At 39.0% G+C, this 21,183-nt stretch overlaps 1 protein-coding gene across 4 annotated transcripts in view; it reads right to left on the reverse strand.

Moving 5' to 3' along the window:
- Positions 1-21,183, reverse strand: part of Sugct (succinyl-CoA:glutarate-CoA transferase) — a 693,160-nt gene that overhangs the window by 158,353 nt on the left and 513,624 nt on the right. Inside the window, exon 13 of one of the 4 annotated variants that reach the window (XM_013521157.1) lies at positions 13,686-13,750. The exons of the other annotated variants lie outside the window; for them this stretch is intronic. Within the exon in view, the coding sequence (XP_013376611.1) occupies positions 13,712-13,750 (39 nt within the window). The 3' untranslated portion in view covers positions 13,686-13,711. The remainder of the gene's footprint in view (positions 1-13,685; positions 13,751-21,183) is intronic. 4 annotated transcript variants of the gene reach the window in all.

Genomic DNA, 21,183 nt, shown 5'->3' on the forward strand with positions numbered 1-21,183 from the left:
CTTTGAAGCTATTTTTGGAAGCTAGTATTTGACTAGGTTTACAGAAAGAACTAATGACACAGTGAGAGCTATATCCTGTGATGATGTAACCCAGGTGGAGAGCACACTAATCTTTGAGTTTCTTACACATTCATACAGCTCCACCTTGGCATGTGTCAGGCAAAAGGTCATAACCATGGCCCAGGAGTCCCACAGCTAAGGTCACATTTTTCAGAACATATCTCTTGCCTCACTTTCTGATTCCAGGCCACAGATAAACTTCTGTAACTCAGCTTCCTCAGTTGAAGAACACTCCCAGGTCCCTACTTCAGAGGTTATCAGTGATGTTTTAACAAATTGGGATGGTGGGTATACTGTAATTTTAGAATTGCTTTGGAGATTCTCACCAGTGTAAATAAATTGGCTCACAAGTTTAGTAGAAAGGAGATCTGGAAATTCACCTCCTCTCAGTGCCTAAGTAACTATAGACTTTGCACAGTCCCTTTTATCATGATCTATTTCTCTGCTTCCTGAATAGGTTCTATCATTTCCCAGATGACCATCTGGAAAATACTATGTATATGTCCAGGGTGTCATGTTTGTCTGGATACCTGCTTTTTAAAACAGGGCACAGCTACCTCTGAAAAGGACAAGGCTGCTCTCCTGAGCAGCCAGGCTGTCCTGGAGAAGCAGCTTTAGCCCTTAGACCACGTGGTGTGATGCACAGGGGCCTCTGACCACAGCTGTGGCGGATGAGCTCAGCTCTCAGAAGTGGCCACAGCACCTGAGATACAGATGCCCTGGCACAGTAACTTCTTAAATGACAAGTTCAGCCAAAGCCACATTAGAAGATGGTTGCTTAATGTTGGCAGAACCTGTCAGGAGGCACCAAATGTGGATGCATAGGAGGGTAAGTGGGTACCACTGCTATAAAATGACAAAGCTGAACAAACATTTCCTGCCTCTGAGATTCCATCATAATCTCAGATGAGGGTGGAAGGCTACCTCGGAGGTCTGGGCTTTCCTGAAGAAGCTATAAAAGTAAAGGATGATAGAAGGAGACAGCACTTCATCAGGACCACTACCAACCCTAACAAAGAGGAACAGACAGATGGCCCCTCGCTCAACCCTAACTAACCTCTGCTTGTAATTTCAGAGTGACTTTGCTACAGGAATCTATTTAGGTGTGAAGTTAGGTTTGGTTTCAGTGGCAGCCTTTTCTCCTCAGTGAGTAAAACTAGTTATATCTAGTGTCCCCGTATTTTCACAGTAGATGCATTTAAGAAGGCAAACAAGAGCTATAGCTTCTTTTTGCACCACACACCTCCTAGTGGCCCTGAATAAAATGTACTACCTGCTTAGAAAACATCCTTGCTCTCAGAAGGTTTTCTGTCTGAAGTTAGAATTCTAACAGCATCCAATACATACATGTAAAGCCATCAACATAGTCAAAATTTACCTACATTTCATTCGATTTCCAGAACAAGGGAATGCCAAAGAGAGGTCCCTCTGACTTTTGTCAATTTTTAGTTAAAACAAAAATATGAATAATGAATTTGAAAGCAGAACAAATGGAAAGTTGTCCAAAATTCTCTGGAAGAATTATTAGCCTGCTTCCAAGTTACTCTAACAGTACCTTTTGGGAGAGATTTTCCCCATTTTGGATTCCCTGCATAGATTCAATGCTTCAATCTCTCATTCTTGGATTACTTAAATTCTACAAAGTGTGATTCCACTCAAGCAAGGCCTGAATACATTCATCTCATAGGAAAAAAGATAAGTTCTTCTGAATGCTTTAAGACCTTCCAGGGGCTGGGGATTTAGCTCAGTGGCACAGCGCCTGCCTGGCAAGCACAAGGTCATGAGTTCGATTCCTGGTACTGGAAAAAAACAAAAACAAAAACAAAAACAAAAAAAAAAAAAAAAAAAAAAAAGACCTTCCAGTTCTATACTGGGGCTAGAAATATGAGGCCAGCCCAGTAAGCTAATGTATGATATATATTGCAACTTAAAACATAGGGTATAAAGCAGTTTTCAAAGAGGTCCCAGGAATCTTCAGATTCTCAGGAATGTTATTAGACTCATGAAATTTAAGATTCTCCACCAACACTTATCAATGTCCCTGTTCCACCCTCCTCTACACATCCAGAGAAATTTTCAGCTGCCTACAATAAGCACATAGATTTCCTCAGTGAAGCCAATTCTAGTGCAAAGGGGAAAAGAGTTTCAGAAAGGCTCACACAGTTGAGGGCTTGAGGGTTAAATCAAATAGCTCTGATTTTGTTTCTGAGTCTGTTAATAATCTACTAATGAACAGCATTTATACACCTTTAATATTTATTTTAAATTCTTTAACATTATGTACCTCACCTGACTTTTCAAACAGACTTCTGAACTATCACCCTGCTTTACAGATGAGCAGTCAACTCCAAGGTCTGGGAAACTTGGCAAAGCTCACGTTTTTACACTGGCTGAGCTGCTGTCACAACAGATTCCTGGTCTGAGCTCTCTTTCTCCCCAGGGTTCTCATGCTGCCCACCCTCTGTGTTCCATAGTGGGCTTGTTCTCCTGGTCATTTGTAAATCCATTTCAATATTCTTAGAAGGTGAGAAACCTTGCTGATGACACAGAGCATAGGAAATGCTGTGTGATGACCCAAGGACACGCCTCCATATGTTGCATGAAGTATGTGCTCTGAAAATAATCAGCAAATAGAATTCAACTGAATTAGTCAGATATGAAACTGCATGAATTCTATGAATTCCATGTCTTCTCCACCTTTAACCTTTTGCTCTCCATCCAACTTGTGCCTATCAAAATCAATTCCCAAATCTTTCAGACACATTTTTTTTAAAAACACTGTGATTGATAAAACTTAAAATGTTACTCAGCAGATAGCAATAAACTTGAATCTAAAAGGATGTAGCTCTGTTTCAGGCATGTCCTGAAAGTCTGTAAGGACCTGGGAGCATCAGGGCTTTTCCAGAAGGCTGGTGCTCACAGCTTAGTAGCACTAGAGCCTATACCAAGATCACAGGTCTCCATGGTCACCTTGATGCTTTTCATTTATGACTTGAAATGTATGAGTCATAAACTGTTGGAAATATTTTAACTGTTAATTATTTGGATAGAAAAATGTAATACTTCAACCCTAACTGAATACTAAGCCCAATCTTAGCAACCAGTTAATCAAACTTAACCTTGAAATTGGTTTAAAAGTAGAAGAGAGAAAGAGAAAGCTGTTTAAGATTACCTTGATATCCTGGCATGTGTGACCTCGGACACCCGTGACCTTTCCCCAGCAAATAATGGAGCAGAGTTGCTTCTACCACTTGGATGCTGACCAGAAAAAAGCCTCTTTCAACTTCTCCCTGAAGCCCCTTTCAGCTCTAGGCTTGCATTCCACTTATAAATGCACACACACTGGGGCATCTGCATTCCACACTTGGAAGACTGCTGTGACTCAAGGGCAAGCTCCCTGTCTCCATCAGCCTTCGAATTTGGTCTAAACCATGCCTTCCCCCTTCTAGTTCCTCCTGTCTCCTCCCGAATCCCTCTAACAGCTTGGATTAAGGTCACTTCGGACACTAAGTGAACTTCATATCTGTCCAATACTAAGATACAGAGGTGTAGGTTAAATGGATCCTCCTCTACTTCCCCAACGACATCTGTACCACTGTCACCCCTGTCCAGCCATGCCGTCTGCTGGGGGCTTCCACCTCACACCCTCTCCTGCCAACTCCAAGACTTGTTCACGCTGTTTCTGCAAGCACTGCCACCAAAGCAACTCCCATTTTTCCTTCCAGTAATAGCTCACAGAACCTGGAAAGTCCTTATGGACGAGCAGGTAGGGTCAGAATCCCTGGATCAAGAACAACATGAATAGCATCACATTGTAATCCCTGTGATTTTCTGATTCAGAGTCTCACAAATGGCTGACATCTAATCGAATGAATGAGCAATAAGGCACCATGATGGCCACATCAGATCATTGAGGAGAAAGGGCTGTACTTCTTACAGTACCGGAAATCAAACTCAGGGCCTTGTGCTTGCCAGGCAGGTGCTGTGCCACTGATCTATATTCCCGGCATATTTTTTTTGGTACCAGGAATCAAACTCAGGGCCTTGAGCTTGCCAGGCAGGCTCTCTGCCGCTGAGCTACATCCCCGCCCCAGGGCTATACTTCTTTGAGATATTTTTAGTCCCCTGTGCTTAACACAGAGCCTGCCTGGTTAAATAAAAGAAACATCTTTCATCTTGAACAACCTTTATTCATTCAGCCATCATTTATTGGTCATCTACTAATTCATACATTTTACTAGTCACTATGGAAACAAAACCAGGTAATTCAAGAGTGTAGGGAGGTGTACGTGCTAGAGGCACCATGTACCTATAGACAGAGAGGGGCTGTAGCAATGTGAGTAAAAGTTCAACTATTCTTTGTAGAGAAGTGGGGAAAAAATTAGCCAGTTGGGTTTTAAGTGAGATATGAAATGATGTGAATATTCACTTTTTGAGCCTTTTAGCCCTGTGTGTGCATGCACGAATGCTTTTGATATTTACTACTACTGTACACAAAATACTATGGTGTAAATAATCACGCAAATGTTAGTCACCCATTACAATCTAAAACTCTCTTTGCTTATTTGTTGCTAACACAATATTCTTTCACATTTCTCTAACACTCTAGTTCTTCTTTGGATGACAGTGGTTTTAACATTGCACAGACCCTATTTTACTGTCCCTGAACTGCTCTCTCCAGAGCCCTGTTAATCTCTCAGGTTTATTATCATTTTTTTTTCAGCTGTAGCCATATGAACAGTAGAGTATTTTCCCCTCATGGTAATAAATATTCACGCATTTATGAGGTAACGAAGAAAATGTTGCTGAGCATGGAAGAGTTTATGTCAACAGTCTGGAGAGAATAAGGTAGCATGAAAATCTATGAACATCCTCACACCTTTCTGGGGGCTCAGTTGCTCCTGACTGAAAAGGCTGAAGGGGTGTTTGGAGAACTTGATAACGACTATAGGGTGGGCAGAAAAACAAAGACATACATGGCTAGTCATGGCTCTGGGTGTCATCTCTATTTCACAACAGCACATGGGTGAGAAGCACTTGGGGGCTTTGTTACATTATTTATTTGTCCCTTAGAGACTTGCATAGTCTACTTAATCCAGACGCATGACACAGAGTGGGTAGGGATGACTTGAGCTGCAGGCTGCCAAGCTCTATAAGGACAAGAGGGTCACCTACAAAGGGAACCCCCCCTAGCCTGAATTCATATTACTCCAAGCTCAGAATTCTGCTCAAAAGCACCGGTGGGTTTAGAGACAGCAACTGTGATGACACAGCTGTTATTTTCCCTTTCTACAATTCCTGTCTGAAGGGTTAGTTAGTTCCAAAGTGTTTTAAAACATGAACAAGGAGTTCCTGGAAGTGAGCACAGGCAGGTGTGTACACACCATGTAGGTAGCAGATGTCCACTGGACATAGCTATTAGATAGAAAGGGGGAAAGGAGGAAGAGGATCACTGGGTAGGGTGGTGGTGTAGGGTAATAAATAGGTAAGCATTCATAATCAGAAGTTTTGTAGTCCTACCTGTGACACTAAGGACCTTAGGAAAATTACACAACCTCTCCATGCATCAGTTTCATTATATCCTAAATGCAATGGTTCACTGGGGACAGTTTCCACCCGCCACCTCCACCCTTACACCCACCCCTAGCCCCACCCCCACCCAGCTAAGAACACTTGAAAAGTGTGGACATTTTTGATTGTCACAAATAGGAGGATGAGGGTCCTACTAGCTTCTAGTGAGTAGAACTAGATACTAATAAACATCCTGTGATACACAGGACAGCATCCATAACAAAGAATTATCCCTAGCCCCAGTGGTCAGTAGTGCTGAGGTTGAAAAATCCAATCATAATGGAATAGTAACTATTGTACTTGCCCCAGAAGGCCCTTAAATTTCTGCGGAATGTGCAGAACAATTTCCTGGGCAGTAATATTCTAAAGCAAAGATCTGACTGCTGATGTCAAGCATTATTTTATATCCTTTTTTTTTACTTGTTTGTTTAATAGAAGTGAATGAGGACAAATTCCTCTCACTGACTTCACCAAAGGCAAGATTCTATTTAGAAACCGGTAAGAACAATGTAGAAATTGTTCAGTAACAACGTGAGTCATTTTCAGACAATCCCCAGAAAATCTGGGATAAGTTAGGTGGAAGGGAGATACACGACAGTATGTGGAAAACTTTATTTATGAATGTTAATAAAATTTCTATTGCAAAGGAAATACTAGGGACAAAACTGAAAAGCCCTACACTGAGAATGGAGCTTATCCCTGGCTGACGTGGAGATGCAAACGGGCTAAGGACTGATTCAGTAAGTGCCAAGTTCAAGAGAGAGATGGCAGGCTGGAGCTCAGCTGGAGAAGTTCCCTCCTGAGGGTTTTGCCAAGGGCCTGATCATACACTTTGCAGACCATCATAGATACATTAGGGCAGACTGACATGCTTGTTGAATTTTCCCAATGTTAGTTTTTGTAGGGTGGAAAAATGTCAGTAGGTTTTGGGCCAAAGGCAGTCTTCCTCATTCACACTTGGGGCCTTTGATTGAGACTCTGAAAATGGAAAAGGAGCATACACGACAGTCAGAATCAACATATTTAAGTTTTATAACATCTGGAGATCACTTTCAAGGACAATGGCTGATAAAACCAGAATGGACTGACATGTGCATGAAAATGCACACTAAGAAGTAGCCAGATACGTGTGGGTTTCCACAGTGGATGCTGACATGTTTGATTTGTTTGATCTATGGGAATGCCTTCAAAAGTTTAGTGAGAACATGGCAGAACAATGTGTTTGTGAGAGCGGGACAATGTTTTGTGAGGTTGGAATGAAATTGTTTTAAAAGAGTGATTTAAAAGGATTGTCTTTCTTTAGTACTTGCCCAGGTCATGGAAAGAATAAATATTTTAACTGTATTTATGTAATTGAATTAGAGAAGAAAGTGAGTATCAGTTAACATGTCACTGAGGTAAGATCAGGTTTCCAAATTCTAATAGTGAAGAATAAACTAAACACCATGCTCAGATAAAAGCCAGCATCTCTTTACCAGCTAATCTTCATTTTATGACCGTATCTACCAGCCAATGGGCCCTTTTTCCCACATTCCTTCAGAGGCAGTAGTAAAGGATAGTAAAATACTGTTATCTCTGAAGCCCTAAGGTCTGGGTTCAAATCCTAGATCTTATACAGTTGTGTGACTTTGAAACACTTATTTAATCTCTCTGGCCCTCAGCTTTCCCTTCTGTTAAGTGGAGATAATGATAACATTGTTTCAAAAGTAAATGAGTTGCCGGGCATGGTGGCACGTACATATAATCCCAGCACTCTGGAGGCAGAGGCAGGATTGCCACAAGTTTGAGGCACCCCTTGGCTACACAGTGAGTGAAGTACTAGCCTGAACTATATAGTAAGACCCTGTCTCATTAAAAAAAAAAAAAAGAAGGCCAGAGATATAGCTCAGTGGCACAAATGCCTGCCTGGCAAGTGCAAGGTCCTGAGTTCGATTCCTGGTACTAAAAAAAAAAAATCAAAAAAAAATACAAAAAGAAAAATGAGTGAATGAAAGTACGGCACTTAGGAAGAATAGCCCCTGGTAGTACCTTGTAAGTGCACCATCAGTTCTGCTCTCTTCCTCTAGTTTGATCTTCACACAGACCCTCTGAAATAATAGTCATCATTCTCATCTCACTAACAAGGAAAGTGAGGCTTTGTTTAGTACATGAACTTGTCCACACAGCTCAGAAGTGGTGGGCCACCTTGAATCAACTTCTATCACAGGACAAAGCCCAAAAAGCTTATAACCATGCACAACAGTGTGTTTGGGGAAATGACAGAAAGAAGGTTCAGTCTTTCCTACTGATAGATATAACACCTGCTAGGGCAGAGATTATGGATGTTCTCAGTCCAAAAAAGAAGCAGCTTTGGATGACCCTTCGGGGACACCCATAACTCTTTCCCCCTCCCGTTTGGCCTCACAGGAGGGGTAAAGTGATACAAGTTCAAATATGGCCCTTACTATCCTAAGCAAAACTCTCCCTGCAATTTAAACCGATTTCTTTCCTGACATTTATCAAAAAGATTGAATGTCTGAAAGTCGCCATCCTTCCTTTTACCCAACAGACTTCTCAAGAACACACTCTTCTCCACCCAACTGAGTGTCTCATCCTGGTAGAATCTTACTGACTGAGTCCATTTCATCTGGCTTCTGGGTGAAGGCAAAGAAGCTTAAGACTCTTGCAGAATATTAAAATGAGGCTTAGCATTGGTGACTGAGCCCTTTCTGTACCTATTTTTCTTCTGGAAGCTCCTCTCTGCCGCTATTATCCCAGTCCCCCAGGAAGCCAGGCTCTGAGAATTGTCAGGGCAAGTGTCCCTTGTAGAGGCATATTCACCCCATCAACACATTTTACAGCTCCATTTCTCTCATCCGGCTTCCCCTGCATGGAGACCCCTATTCTCTTACTGCATATCATCAGAGACCCTTTATGTTTTCAGGGGCTGCATCATAAAAAGCCATAAAATCAGGTGAGCTTTTCAATATTTGCCTTTTACAGTCTCACTCCCTGGTCCAAAAGTACTTTCTTCTTTTTTGCATGATATGTTCTCAACATATGTCCCCTTAACCCTTTCTCTAAGGGGAAGATTTAAATGTCACTCCTTCCCTGTAGTTTTCCCAGACTACATGATCCTCCATGCTCCCTGCCAGGCAGAACTGTTAACTTGTCTACAATTCCTCAATTTTTTGTGATCCTTTGTGAGCACCCCTCTTATAGCAGTAAGCACATGATATCATAACCTTTTTCTGCTTTATCTGTAGCCCAGTCCTGAGACAGAAGATACTCAGCAGGGTTTATTGAAACACACTGTGAAAGAGGGGATCAGTAAGGGTAAGGCAGAGATGGTACAAGAAAAGGCATTTTTACTATCAGAAAGATCTAGATTCAAAATCCAGCTCTACCATCTTCTTTGGCAAAATCTCTATTAAGCTCTCTTTCTTCATCTATGAAATAGGCAGTATGGCTAGAAGAATTAAATCACAAGCCAAGTATGGTGAGAGGCGGAGAGGCTAAGGTAGGAAGATTGCAAGTTCAAGTCCCACCCGGACAATTTAGTGACTCAGCAAGATCCTTTCTCGAAATTTAAAATAATTTTCTAAATGATCTGGATATGTAGTTCGCTGCAGTGCCCCTAGGTTCAGTCTCAGTACTGTGAGAATAAGAAAAAAAAAAAAAGAATTAAATGAGAAAGGATTATACTCATACACATTTTTGCTACATAGTGAACATTTAGAAAATTTTGTCTCTCTAAATTTTGCCTACATTTTTTACTTTTTATATCCTTCCCCCCTTAAGCCTCAGGTCATTCTATCTTCCTATAACAGAGGAAGGTAGCTGAGAAAAGTTTGGGTAAAGGGGAAGTATAATGACAAGTTTTAGGAGAATGCATCCAAGCAGGCCCTAAGAAGAGGAGATGTCCACTGGGTTTGAGTACTATATATCTGATGTCAAGGATGGTACTAGTGTAGAGATGAATGCAGCCTTTCAAACCAAGACTTTAATGATTTCCAGCTCCACTGACAAAGTCACTGCCATCACTGTGTGGACATGGAAGGCTCTACTGGGTTGTCTCCATTAAATGCCTGCTACATCTAACATGGTTATTCTGATCCCATACTCCCACAAAAGCTGGGCCTGCCTTCTCCTAAAAATTAACAATCAGGCTCATTTTTATTCTTTGTAGATCTCTGTGGCTATGATAGCTCATAATCAGTAAATAACATGGTTTCTGATCATAATCTGACTCTGATGAGGGGGGAAACTTCCAGTCTTATTTCATTCTTAGAGACAAAACAGCACCAGCAATAAAAAAGGGCCCATGAAATTTTATTAATACATTTTTCTGGAATATACCACATAGTCTTATACACATTTTAGCATAGTGAGAGACAATTCCAATTGACCTAGAATGTCATTTCTTGCTTCTTCAAATAGAAGATCAGATCACACCAAGATTTCATCCAGCTTCATTTGCTTTTCTGTCCCTGTGGAATCCATCTCTATTCTGAGATTTCCCCCATTCTCCAGCAGTAAGGAGCCCCAGAGTAGTTTTCCCTAAATCCTCCTTTTCTGTTCCAGAGGAAAAAGCAGAGAGCCAAATGCAAAAGTACAAGTATATTTGGTCTTCATAGGCTCTGGTCTTTGCCACTAGAGGTAGAAATAGAGCTTGCCAGAGCCTGTCAGCAATTTTCAGCAATCTAGGTCCTCTCAAGATTCAGCTTATGTATATATATGAATGAATTACCCACTCTCTTGCTAGTCCATTAACATGATTTATAGCATGACCTACACAAAAGTAGTTTTTCAACAATTGATGTATGAGGCATAATGTGTATATTAACATAACATGTTAGACAATAATTAATATCATTAGGTACAGGTAAGAAGTCAGTGCTTAAGAAACGTACTACTTGATTTATATAGTCCATCTAAAGGTGACTGCATAGAAAATCTACATGAGGTTTTTAAAAATGAGCAAAAGTCACCTTGTCACAAAAATGCTCTTGTTCATACATATGATCATACTGTAAACACAAGTTTGAAAAAGATCTTATTTAAGGCAACAATCATAGACAACCAAATTGCAACCATTATGCTTACCATCTTGGCCCATGTCCCAAACTCCACATGTTTTTGGCAAACTTTCTTGCTTCAACAATAAGGGCTTCAACATGAAAACTCTCTTTTGTTGTTGTTGCTATTTAAATGTATGAGAGAAGAAACCCATTTATCTAACTATGAATCTGAAATTCTTTATAGTATGGTGACCATATGCATCAATCCTCAGAAAGTAAAAGCAAAATATTAATTTCCCTTTCTGTTGAAGCACTTTATGTTTCTGACATGAGGAACTGATCCTATTAAGTGCAATTTACAGTGGCTACTTATTGCTTAAATGTGGAAAATCCACAGGGGTAAATCATGGGAATTAAAGAAGAGACTACTCTGAGTAAAATAATATGCACGGCTAATCTTCATGATTCACTCAACATCCTCCCCCAACTCTCCACCTTTCAATCTATCCACTCAACTCTGTGCCTCTCAACTGAATGAGAAATGTCCAGCAGAGTTTGGCTACTATAAGAATTTGAACTGGAGCAAAATGACTTGGTCTGTTTCTTTTAAAAAATGAGCCTTGGCCATGGTTTTGTATCAGTTGTACCAGTATTCCATCACAGCAGTCTCTGACTTTGCCAGGTAGTGACTTCCACAGTATGAAGGAAGGAACAAGGGGTCATAGGAAAGTTTTATCGTTATGTAATCTCATCAATAGCAGAGAGGCTCTGCCTGAAATCTGAAAGGATTGCTCTTCCATTTAAGTTGTTGGATACTCTCACTGGGAAATCAATCATTATAATCTAATCCTCTTTTCCTTTGAAGATGATATTCTAAGCAAACTACATTTCTCTCTTTGCTTGGAAATCTAATAATTTTTAATTCAGGCACAAAAATAAAAGAGATTCCCTTCCTTGTATTTTCTTTTTCCCAGAAGGTAGGGAGGTCATCTCTTTCCATCCACTGGACACTTCTGTAGAGCAACAAGAAATCTGCACCCACCAGGTCTGTTTTACCATTCACTTGATAGACTAAAAATGAGCAAATACAAAGAGAAAAATGCAGGGCCAGGGCAGTGTGAGTTGGAACATGTACTTGTCTGAAGTTTTCTGAGGATATCTTTCTTGTGATAAGTTTTCCCAGAATGTAAGATTGGGTTATTGTCTCAGAATTAAGCATATATCTCACTTTTGTTCTTTGACTGATGCACTATACTAGGAAGGAGAAATATACAAAACCCTCCCTTGCCTCTATTCTACCATCCCTCAAGATATTTTATACAACTCCATTTCATGTCAGAATTCAGTGGTGGGACTTTACAAAGTGTATACCCTCCAAGCTATCTTTAGAAAGATAAGTATAGAATTTAAAGGCTTAATTTCACCAGTAGATATTCTAATTGTAATTCAGTTTGGTAAATTCTATTTTTCCTCACTCAAAGAAAATAAAATTTCCTTATAGGAAATTTGGAAAATGGAGAGAAAACTTATAGGAGGAAAAGTTACCTATAATCTTACTCTAAAACACAATTAATATTAACATTTGAGTATAATTGCTTTCAGATTGTTTTATTTTTCTGTTAGCTTTAAAAAGAATTCTAATTAAAGTATGCGAGATATTTTGGATCTTACAATCTCAAGTGCTGCATATATTTTAATGGTCTGATGATAACCTGTAATTTATATATGGGTACTTTTGTGTAGTGAGCATTGTGCTTAAGGTTTTATTGTTACAAATATAATTTCAAGAAAAATAGAAATACCATAATAACTATTCTAAAGACTGGGAATAAGACCTGGTTGTTATTATCTGGTACAAATCTGAATTCAGGCATACAATGTCTAGCACATATTGAAATGCTTCATTTTAAATTTCTGATAAATTTTGAATTTCTGACTGTCTCTTGTCCCTGCAGATACAGTAATTTGGGCAAGAGATAGATTTGACCTCTATTGGCCCAAGATTCATGGTACTATACTAGGTCTAAGGTTTTTATTTATCATGGAGATAATATTTACATCCCATCACATTGGTGCTGGTTGAGACTTTGCATTTCTGTAACATCTTTCAAATTAATTCTTAAAATTCTGACTGTTAAAAATGCTGAGAGATGAATAGTTCCACATTACCAAGCTGTTTTCAGGGTATGTAAGTTGGTAGATGAAATCATTTGGGAGCCCACAATTCTAAATAGACACACAAAAATTGGACAAAAATAACTTATTCTCTTAATGTCCACGTAGAGCTATTTCTCCTTTGCTGACTTGCAGAACTTGAAGTCTTTTTGGAGTTGCCTAAGGGAATCCTGCTGAAAGAGCTCCTAAAGGGCTTCACTAAGGTTTTGCAAAGTATGTGCAGAAGCAGGAACATAAATTGAAAATAGAGGCTAGTGTTTGCCTCCCACCTACAGGTTACCAAAGAAAGAAAGTCTGTCAGAGCAGCTCATGTCAATAGAGTATGAAAGAGTTAGAGCATATAGTGTAATGTTTGGGGGAAGAAAAAGAGGACACATCCAATCCAGCTCTGCATGAAACTTTGAGGGATGGGAAAAAGAACTGAATTGTTTCTGATGTCCTCATGAAATAGAGGCTAGAGGAGAATGGACACTATAGAGACGCCAGGTGGTCACTATAAAAAGTTAGATGGCACAGCGGTTTTTAAAAAATGGACCAAGGTATTAATTACTAGTATAGCTAAAGGAAAAATAATCTGCTTCTTTCTGAGGGTCCTGAAGTAAAACTGAAAGTCACCCCAGGACATCACGTCCACTACATCAACACTCTACCAGGATCAAAGAAAATGAAGAAAGACAGAAACATAAATATCTGCTCACAAAAAAATGAGTGTCTATTGATATTAGAATTCCTTCCTGTTTCATCAAACAGAGCAAGGCCTAACTCAAAGAGGGAGAAGAAACAAAAGACATTGAGAGATGGTGTCTTACATATTTTTCTTGTTGCTAAGGCATAATACCCAATGCCCAAAGTTAAGGAAGGAAAGGTTTTTTTGCTCACAGTTTGTAGAGTTTTCAGTCCATTAATCAGCTGGCTCTAGGGCAGGTTGTCTTTGCAGAGGCACCCTGTTCACAGCAGGCAGAAGATGGAAAAATCAACAACCAATCTTAACAGCATCTTTCTTCCCCGTTTATATTCTGTCTAGGCTGCTAGGATTAGGGTAATACCAAACCAATCAGTGAACTGATCGCACACCCTTAACCCCAGTATCACACAATCTAGATTCAGCCACCTCTGTAAAGCCCATCCCACGATGACTGTATGAGGCTTTGGGGAGACACCTAGACACAAACCATGACAGATGGTAACAGCATCTTATAATTTCAGCAGGTGAGAGCTAATTGACTTAGAAGAAAAGAGAAGGTATAAACTGTAGATTGAAAGGATTCAAGGAAAAACAAGCCACTTAAAATTGATGAGTATTGGAACTGGAGGCACCTAAGATTCAAAAAAATGGGGATTTAGGGTAAATTGAAAACAATAAAAGTTAAGTAACTTACTTAAGCTACCAAGTTCACAATCATTCAAGCTCACCATCATTCAATTTGGTTGCAGATTCTATGTTCCCAACTTCTACATGACACTGCCCCCAAAATGAAAATATTATGCAAAAAAGAAAAACAATGGAAACAGGCAGTCAGAGGCCAGAACAAAGTATGAATCAACTGAAGCACATTTACTCAGGTGTGCTAGTCAGTTTTCCATAGCTGTGACAGAATGCCTGAGATAAACAACTTACAGGGAATAAAGATGAATTTTTGCTCATGGTTTCAGAGGATTCAGTCTGTGGGTATTTGGTCCTGTGGTTTGGGACCTGTTGCAAGGCTGAACATCATGACAGGGAAAATATGGTAATGGAGCAAAGTTTCTCATGTCTTCAAGGGCACACCCTCAGTCACCCAATTTAGTTCCACCAGCCCCACCTCCTAAAGTTTCCATCAAGTCCCAATAATTCCATTAGCCAAGGACAAAGCCTTCATCACATGGGCCTTTAGGGAATATTCAAGATCTAAACCACAACAGGGTAAGACCCTGCCTCTATAACGAAATGAAAATAGGATGTTCTCTTCTTCAGAGAACAAGAGAATATAGGAGCATAAGAGTTATAAAACAGAATTATAGAACCAAAAGATAGAAAGAGGAAACACAAGAAAAACTAGGATGAGTCTGGAAAGTAACAAGAGATTAAGCTAGTGTATGAAATTACCAAAGAAAAAGCATTTTTAAACTCCAGATTGAATGAACCCATGAATGTCCAACTATCACAATGAATGAGAAAAGATCTACATTGACACATCACTGAAAAATATTTGGCACTCAGATATGTAAAGACTATTCTAAAAGTTTCTAGAGAGGAAAATGTCACAACCAGAGGTAAAGATTTAGAATGGCATGAGGCATACCAACAGCAACTCTGGAGGTAGAGGGTTTTGCACTTGGCAAAATACCAATCAAAGGGAAAAGAAAATAAACAGCTTTTCTGTTAGGCAAAACCTCAAAATTATGCTCTGTCTTTTTTCCAACAGGAAAATGGGGTTCTGGGAAATAGTCTTGAGTTGACAAAGAAAGGTACCTGAGAAAGACACTGGAGAAGCAGAACTATAGAGAAATAATCCACACTGGAGCAACAGGAAAGAAGGTTCCAGGAGGATTGCTTTACATAAATCCTAATTGGTAGATTATCCAGCTTTTTCTTAACATACTGTAGCTCCAATGAAGAATTTAGGTACAAATTATTACAACAAATACAAATAAATCAATCAGCAGATAAAAAGAGACAGATGTTGAATTTAGAAAAACCCAAATATACTCATAGGGCACTATATGTGTCATTGTGAGAAACATTAAATACTCACAGGAATGTAAATTCTGGTTACTGATTTAGCCCAAACAGCAATAAACCAATTGGATAGAGAAGGGGAGAAGCAAGTTGTGAGTTATGTGCGAAATAATATATGAGCTAAATCCTTGTTTTCCATAGAACAGAACGGATGCATAAGATCCAAAAATTGTAAATGTTAGAAAGTAGCAGTACTGAATGTAATATGGAAATACAGACATAGCTATCTATTATAGAAACAATTTTAAGAGTTTATAGGAAATTACAAAGGAGAGCTGAGGAAAGTGATGGTGCTTTTCATTAATAAACCTATGATACTGCTTGTTTCTTCAAATCATATGTATGTGCTACTTTGATAAAATGATTTTTAAAAATTGGAAAAAAGGATCTTAAAAGAGGAGAGCAGACCGTCAGAATTGGACTCCAAATGAAATGTAACACTTCTTTGCAACCCGCTAGCTACACAGAGGTGATGTGGAGCCAGAATGATTGCTCTCCAAGGAAGTGAAGTCCTGATCCCAGAACCTGCAGGGTTATCTTAGCTATAATGAGGCTCCAACTCTAGAATAGGGAAACAACCTTGGATTATCCTTCTCTGGCTGCAGCAAGAGAGATGCCCCCAAAAGGGCTCAAGCAGCCTTTGTGATCTCTGAAGATGAAGGAAGGGTGCCACCAGGAACCAAGGGATGCTGCAGCCATGAGAAGCTGAGACTGGCCACCCCTCAACTGACAATCAGCAAATTGGACCAAGTTGGAATAAACATAAGGAACTGAATCTTCCAGCAAGCCAAATAAGCAAGGATGAGGAATGCGGTCCACTGGCATCTTAATTGCAACCTCATGAGAGCCATGTCAGTCTTCTGACCTACCACATTATTAGATAGCACATTTGTGTTTTAAGTCACTCTACTTTTGATAATTTGTTATGGCAGCAAAAGAAAATTAATACAGATTCACAAATCCTAAACTACCCAATGCAGTTACTGGTTCAAGTGACCTTATCTGAGGGTGCATATGCACCCTCAATGGGCTCAGAAAATATATCAATATAAATTTCTTAGATACAAGCAAAGGTTAGCTGAGAGGCACTGGAGTATGGGGCTACCCATCATATGCCAATCAATGGTTTTGAGCGTGGTTAAGAAATCTCAACCAGGCATGGTGGTGCATGTCTGCAATCCCAGCCCTTTGGGAGGCTCAGGGAAGAGAAATGCAAGTTCAAGCCCGGCCTATGCAATTTAGTGACTTACTGAGAACTTGTCTCAAAATAAAAAATAAAAGCAGGGGATTTAGCTCAAAGTGAAGTTCTTGGGTTCTACCCTTAAGACTAAAAGAAAGAGGAAGAAGAGGAGGAAGAGGAGAAGTTACTGCAGGAGGGAGAGGAGGAAGAGGAAGAGAAAGAGATAAAACCACAGGCTTGGGTTCAGGTATTAGACCTGCAGATAACTAAGAGATGATGCTGTGGAAAAGCTCCCTGCTCCAACAGTTGTCTCTGCAGCCACTAAAGTGTCAGGGCTATACAGGCTTCAACAAAAGGGGAAAATTCCTTTTCCTCAAGCTGAGAGCAAACAAACAGCTTAATTGCTTTCTTAACTAGAACAAAAAAAGTCACTTGGCATTAATACAGAATTGGGAAATTGTTTATGCTACAAATTTAATTCCAAGCAGAAAAGTCATCTAAAGTAAAATTTAAAAGGATAAATTACTGATTTAAAGCAAGAACACTAAATTGACAAATTATAAACAAATACTATTTACACTACTGACATGGTACGAGGTTCAAAACCTGCTGAAAGAAAATAGCAGAAATGGAATTGATCCTCTCTATTTTCATACTACACATTTACCTTTAACTTTCAAATACTTCCTTCCTTTTTAAAGGCACCAAAAAATAAAAATGGAATGAGATAAATATATCTTAGCTTCACACTTGTAAAACAAAAAAAGATAAAGACTATTTTCAACCTACAGCAATATTACATATTAACTTTCATACCTCCTCCCAAAGACAGTATGGATTTTTATGTTTTTGCCTCCATTTTCTTTGAAACCTTAATAGAAAAAAGAAAAGCATAAGGGTTTTCCTACTCTCACACACCACTCAATATTGTGACACCAGATGTGTGCAGATTTCTCTCTGCACACCAAGCAATCAATTATCCAGTGAACAACTGGTTGTGCACTAATTCAGTTCAATTCTGAAACCACCTGGGGCTAGCATCAGATCCCACAGGTTAAGAGATTAGTCCCACAGAATAGTCTCCACTTCAGATGCCCATCACAAGCCCCAAATTGTGACCTGTGCTCCTGACGAGCTATAAATCAAAATTCCCCAGACTCCACCCTTGGGTTCAGTTAATTTGCTAGACTGGCTCACAGAAATCAGGGAAATACATTTATGGGTCATTATAAAGGCTATGACAAAGGTAACAGGTGAAGAGCCAGAGAGAAGAGACAAACAGGGCAAGATAGGCAGGAACAAGGGCAGATCTTCCTTGATCTCTCCAGGTTATCCACCCTCCTAGAACCTCATACGCTCAGCTATCCTGAAAATCACCAGAACCCTGTGGTTTTAGGAAGGTTTCATTAATAGGCATGACCGATAAAGTCATTGGCTGTTAGCGATCAACTCAACCTTGGGTTATCTTCGCTTCCCAGAGGTTGGGCGTTAAGGCTGAAAGTCCCATTTCGAATCACACCATGTATTTCTGGTGGCCAGCCTCCACCCTGAAGCTCACTGGGCCACCACTCATTGGTCATCTCATTAGCATACAAAAGATATTCTTTTTAAAATTATTTTATTTTCTTACTACGTTTGCAATTAATACAGTTTGCAATCATCTTGGGGAGGGTTATGAGTACATATTACAGTTTGTTTCTTTTTTCCTTTTTTACTCCCTTTCCCCTTCCATCCCCCTCCTCACTCCTCCTCTGGCTGCCTTATCCCCTTTTCCATACTTATTGATATTTGCCTTAGCTCATAGCATGGCATATAGTGCTTCTATTACTTTGGTTATTATGTTCCTGTACATGATGTATCTTTATCCTTCATAGTTACCATTCTCCTCCTTCATGCCCCTCATTCTTGTTCCCTTGGACCACTTTCCTAATCTGCAAGATATCTGTTCCCTTGTCTTTTTGTATCCATCCTTTATCAATTTCTTTGTTTGTACTTTGGCTCACTCAGATAAGAGATACAGTATTAAAATACTATACTGTATTTAAACTTGTATGTCTGGTTTATTTTACACATTATATTTTTCAGGTGCATCCATTTTCCTACAAATGTCTCAGATGAATCATTTTTTATAGCCAAGTAGTAGTCCATTATACACATATACCACATTTTCTTTAATCATCTGTTTATGGGTAGACAGACTGCTTCCAGGATTTAGCTACTATGAATTATGCTGCTTTAAACATTGGTATACATGTATTGCTATAATATGATGATCTGAGCTCTGGACAATAACTAGAAGGGGGCCTGGCTATAAATAATTTCTAATCTCAGTTCTTTGAGAAATCTCCATACTGATTTCCATAATGGTTGTGTTGGTTGGCATTCTCACTAACAAAAGAGGAGTATTTTCTGATTTGTTCTCCTTGCCCAAAATTACTTTTGCCATTCTGGGTCCCTTCTGGCTCCATATGAATTTAGGATTATTTTCTCTAGATCTGTAAAATATGTTAATGGCATTTTGATTGGGATTGCATTAAATCTGTATAATAGTTTTGGAATGATGGCCATTTTGACAATACTGGTTATGCCTATCCAGGAGAAAGTGACATCTTTCCATTTTCTGATAGTCTCTTTGGTCTTCTTTTTACAGTACTGTAGTTTTCTTCTGCAGAAGTCTTTTGCTTCTTTGGTTAGGTTAATTCCTAGATGTTTCATTTTTCTGGAAGCTACTGTGAATGGCACCGGTTTCATAATTTCCCTCTCATCCCATTCATTGGTGCTATGCACAAATGCTAATGTTTAGGTGTGTTGATCCTGCATCCTGCTACTGTGCTGAAGTTGCTTATTAATTCTAAGAGTTTTTGGTGTAATTTTGGTGTCTTATATGCAGAGTATCAAATAATAATTTGAGGATTTCCTTTCCTACATTTATCCCTTTTATTTCTTTTTTTTCCCTAATTGCTGTGTATAATGTCTCAAGTACTATGTTGACAGAAGAGGTGATAGTGCACATCCTTGTCTTGTTCCTGACTTTAGGGGAAATCTTTTTAGTTTTCTCCCATTTAGTGTAATGCTGGCTATTGTTTTGTAATAAATAGCCTTTATCATATTCAGATATGGTCTTTCTATACATGTTTTCTTCAGTGTTTATATATGAAGGGGTGTTGGATTTTGTTGAAAGCCTGTTTTGAGTTTATTGATATGATCGTGTGTTTTTTGACTTTGCACCTGCTTAAGTGATATATTGCAGTTTTTGACTTACATATGTTGAACCATCCTTGCATCTCTGGGGTGAAACCTACTTGATCATGATGTATCATCTTTTTAATAATGTGCTGCATTCAATTTGTTAATATCTAGTTCAGGATTTTTGTATCTATGTTCACTAAAGAAATGTGCCTATCCAAGTATTACCATGATACCAGAAAGACACAACCAAAAAAGAGATCTACAGGCTGATATCCCTAGCGAATATAGATGCAAAAATTCTCAATAAAATACTAGCAAACATAATGCAGCAAATCATCAAGAAGACTATACATCATGACCAAGAGGGATTCATCCCAGGAATTCAGGGATGGTTTCATACACACAAATCAATTAATATAATACAACATATCAGCAGAGCCAAACACAAAAAACTCATGATCATCTCAATAGATGAAGAAAAAGCTCTTGATAAAGTCCAACACTCATTTATGATAAAAACCCAACAGGAAATAGGAATAGATGGTCATTTCCACATTCTGATAGAAGCCATCTATGATAAACCAACAGTCAATATCACACTAAATGAACAAAAACTGAAAGCTTTCACATTAAAATCAGGAACACAAGGATGTCCACTGTCACCACTCCTATTCAGTATAGTTCTGGAACTATTAGCCAGGGCAATTAGACAACAGAGGAAAATAAAAAGAATAAGGATAGGAAAAAAAGAAGTGAAATTATCATTATTTGCAAATGACATGATACTCTACAAAGAAGACCCCAAAAACTCCACCAAAAGGCTCATGGATTTAATAACCAAATTAAGTACTGTAACTGGATACAAAGTCAACACTCAAAAATCCATAGCATTCCTGTACACAAACAACAAACATATTGAAAGAGAAATTAGGGAAACCATAGCTTTCATAATAGCAACTAAAAAATAAAATACTTAGGAATCAATCTAACAAAGGAAGTAAAAGATCTGTACAATGAAAATTACAGTACTCTGAAAACAGAAATCACAGAATATTTCAGAAAATGGAAAGATATTCCTTGCTCATGGATAGGAAGAACCAACATTGTGAAAATGGCCATACTCCCAAAATTGTTATACAGATTCAATGCAACCCTAATTAAAATACAATTAATATACCTCACAAAACTAGAGAAAACATTTCTAAAATTAATCTGGAGCCAAAAGAGACCTAGAATAGCAAAAGAAATCCTGGGCAACAATGGAAAGGCAGGAGGCATCACAATCCCTG

Source organism: Chinchilla lanigera, unplaced genomic scaffold (assembly GCF_000276665.1).
Source record: "Chinchilla lanigera isolate Chin_1 unplaced genomic scaffold, ChiLan1.0 scaffold00059, whole genome shotgun sequence".
Taxonomy (NCBI): Eukaryota; Metazoa; Chordata; class Mammalia; order Rodentia; family Chinchillidae; genus Chinchilla; species Chinchilla lanigera.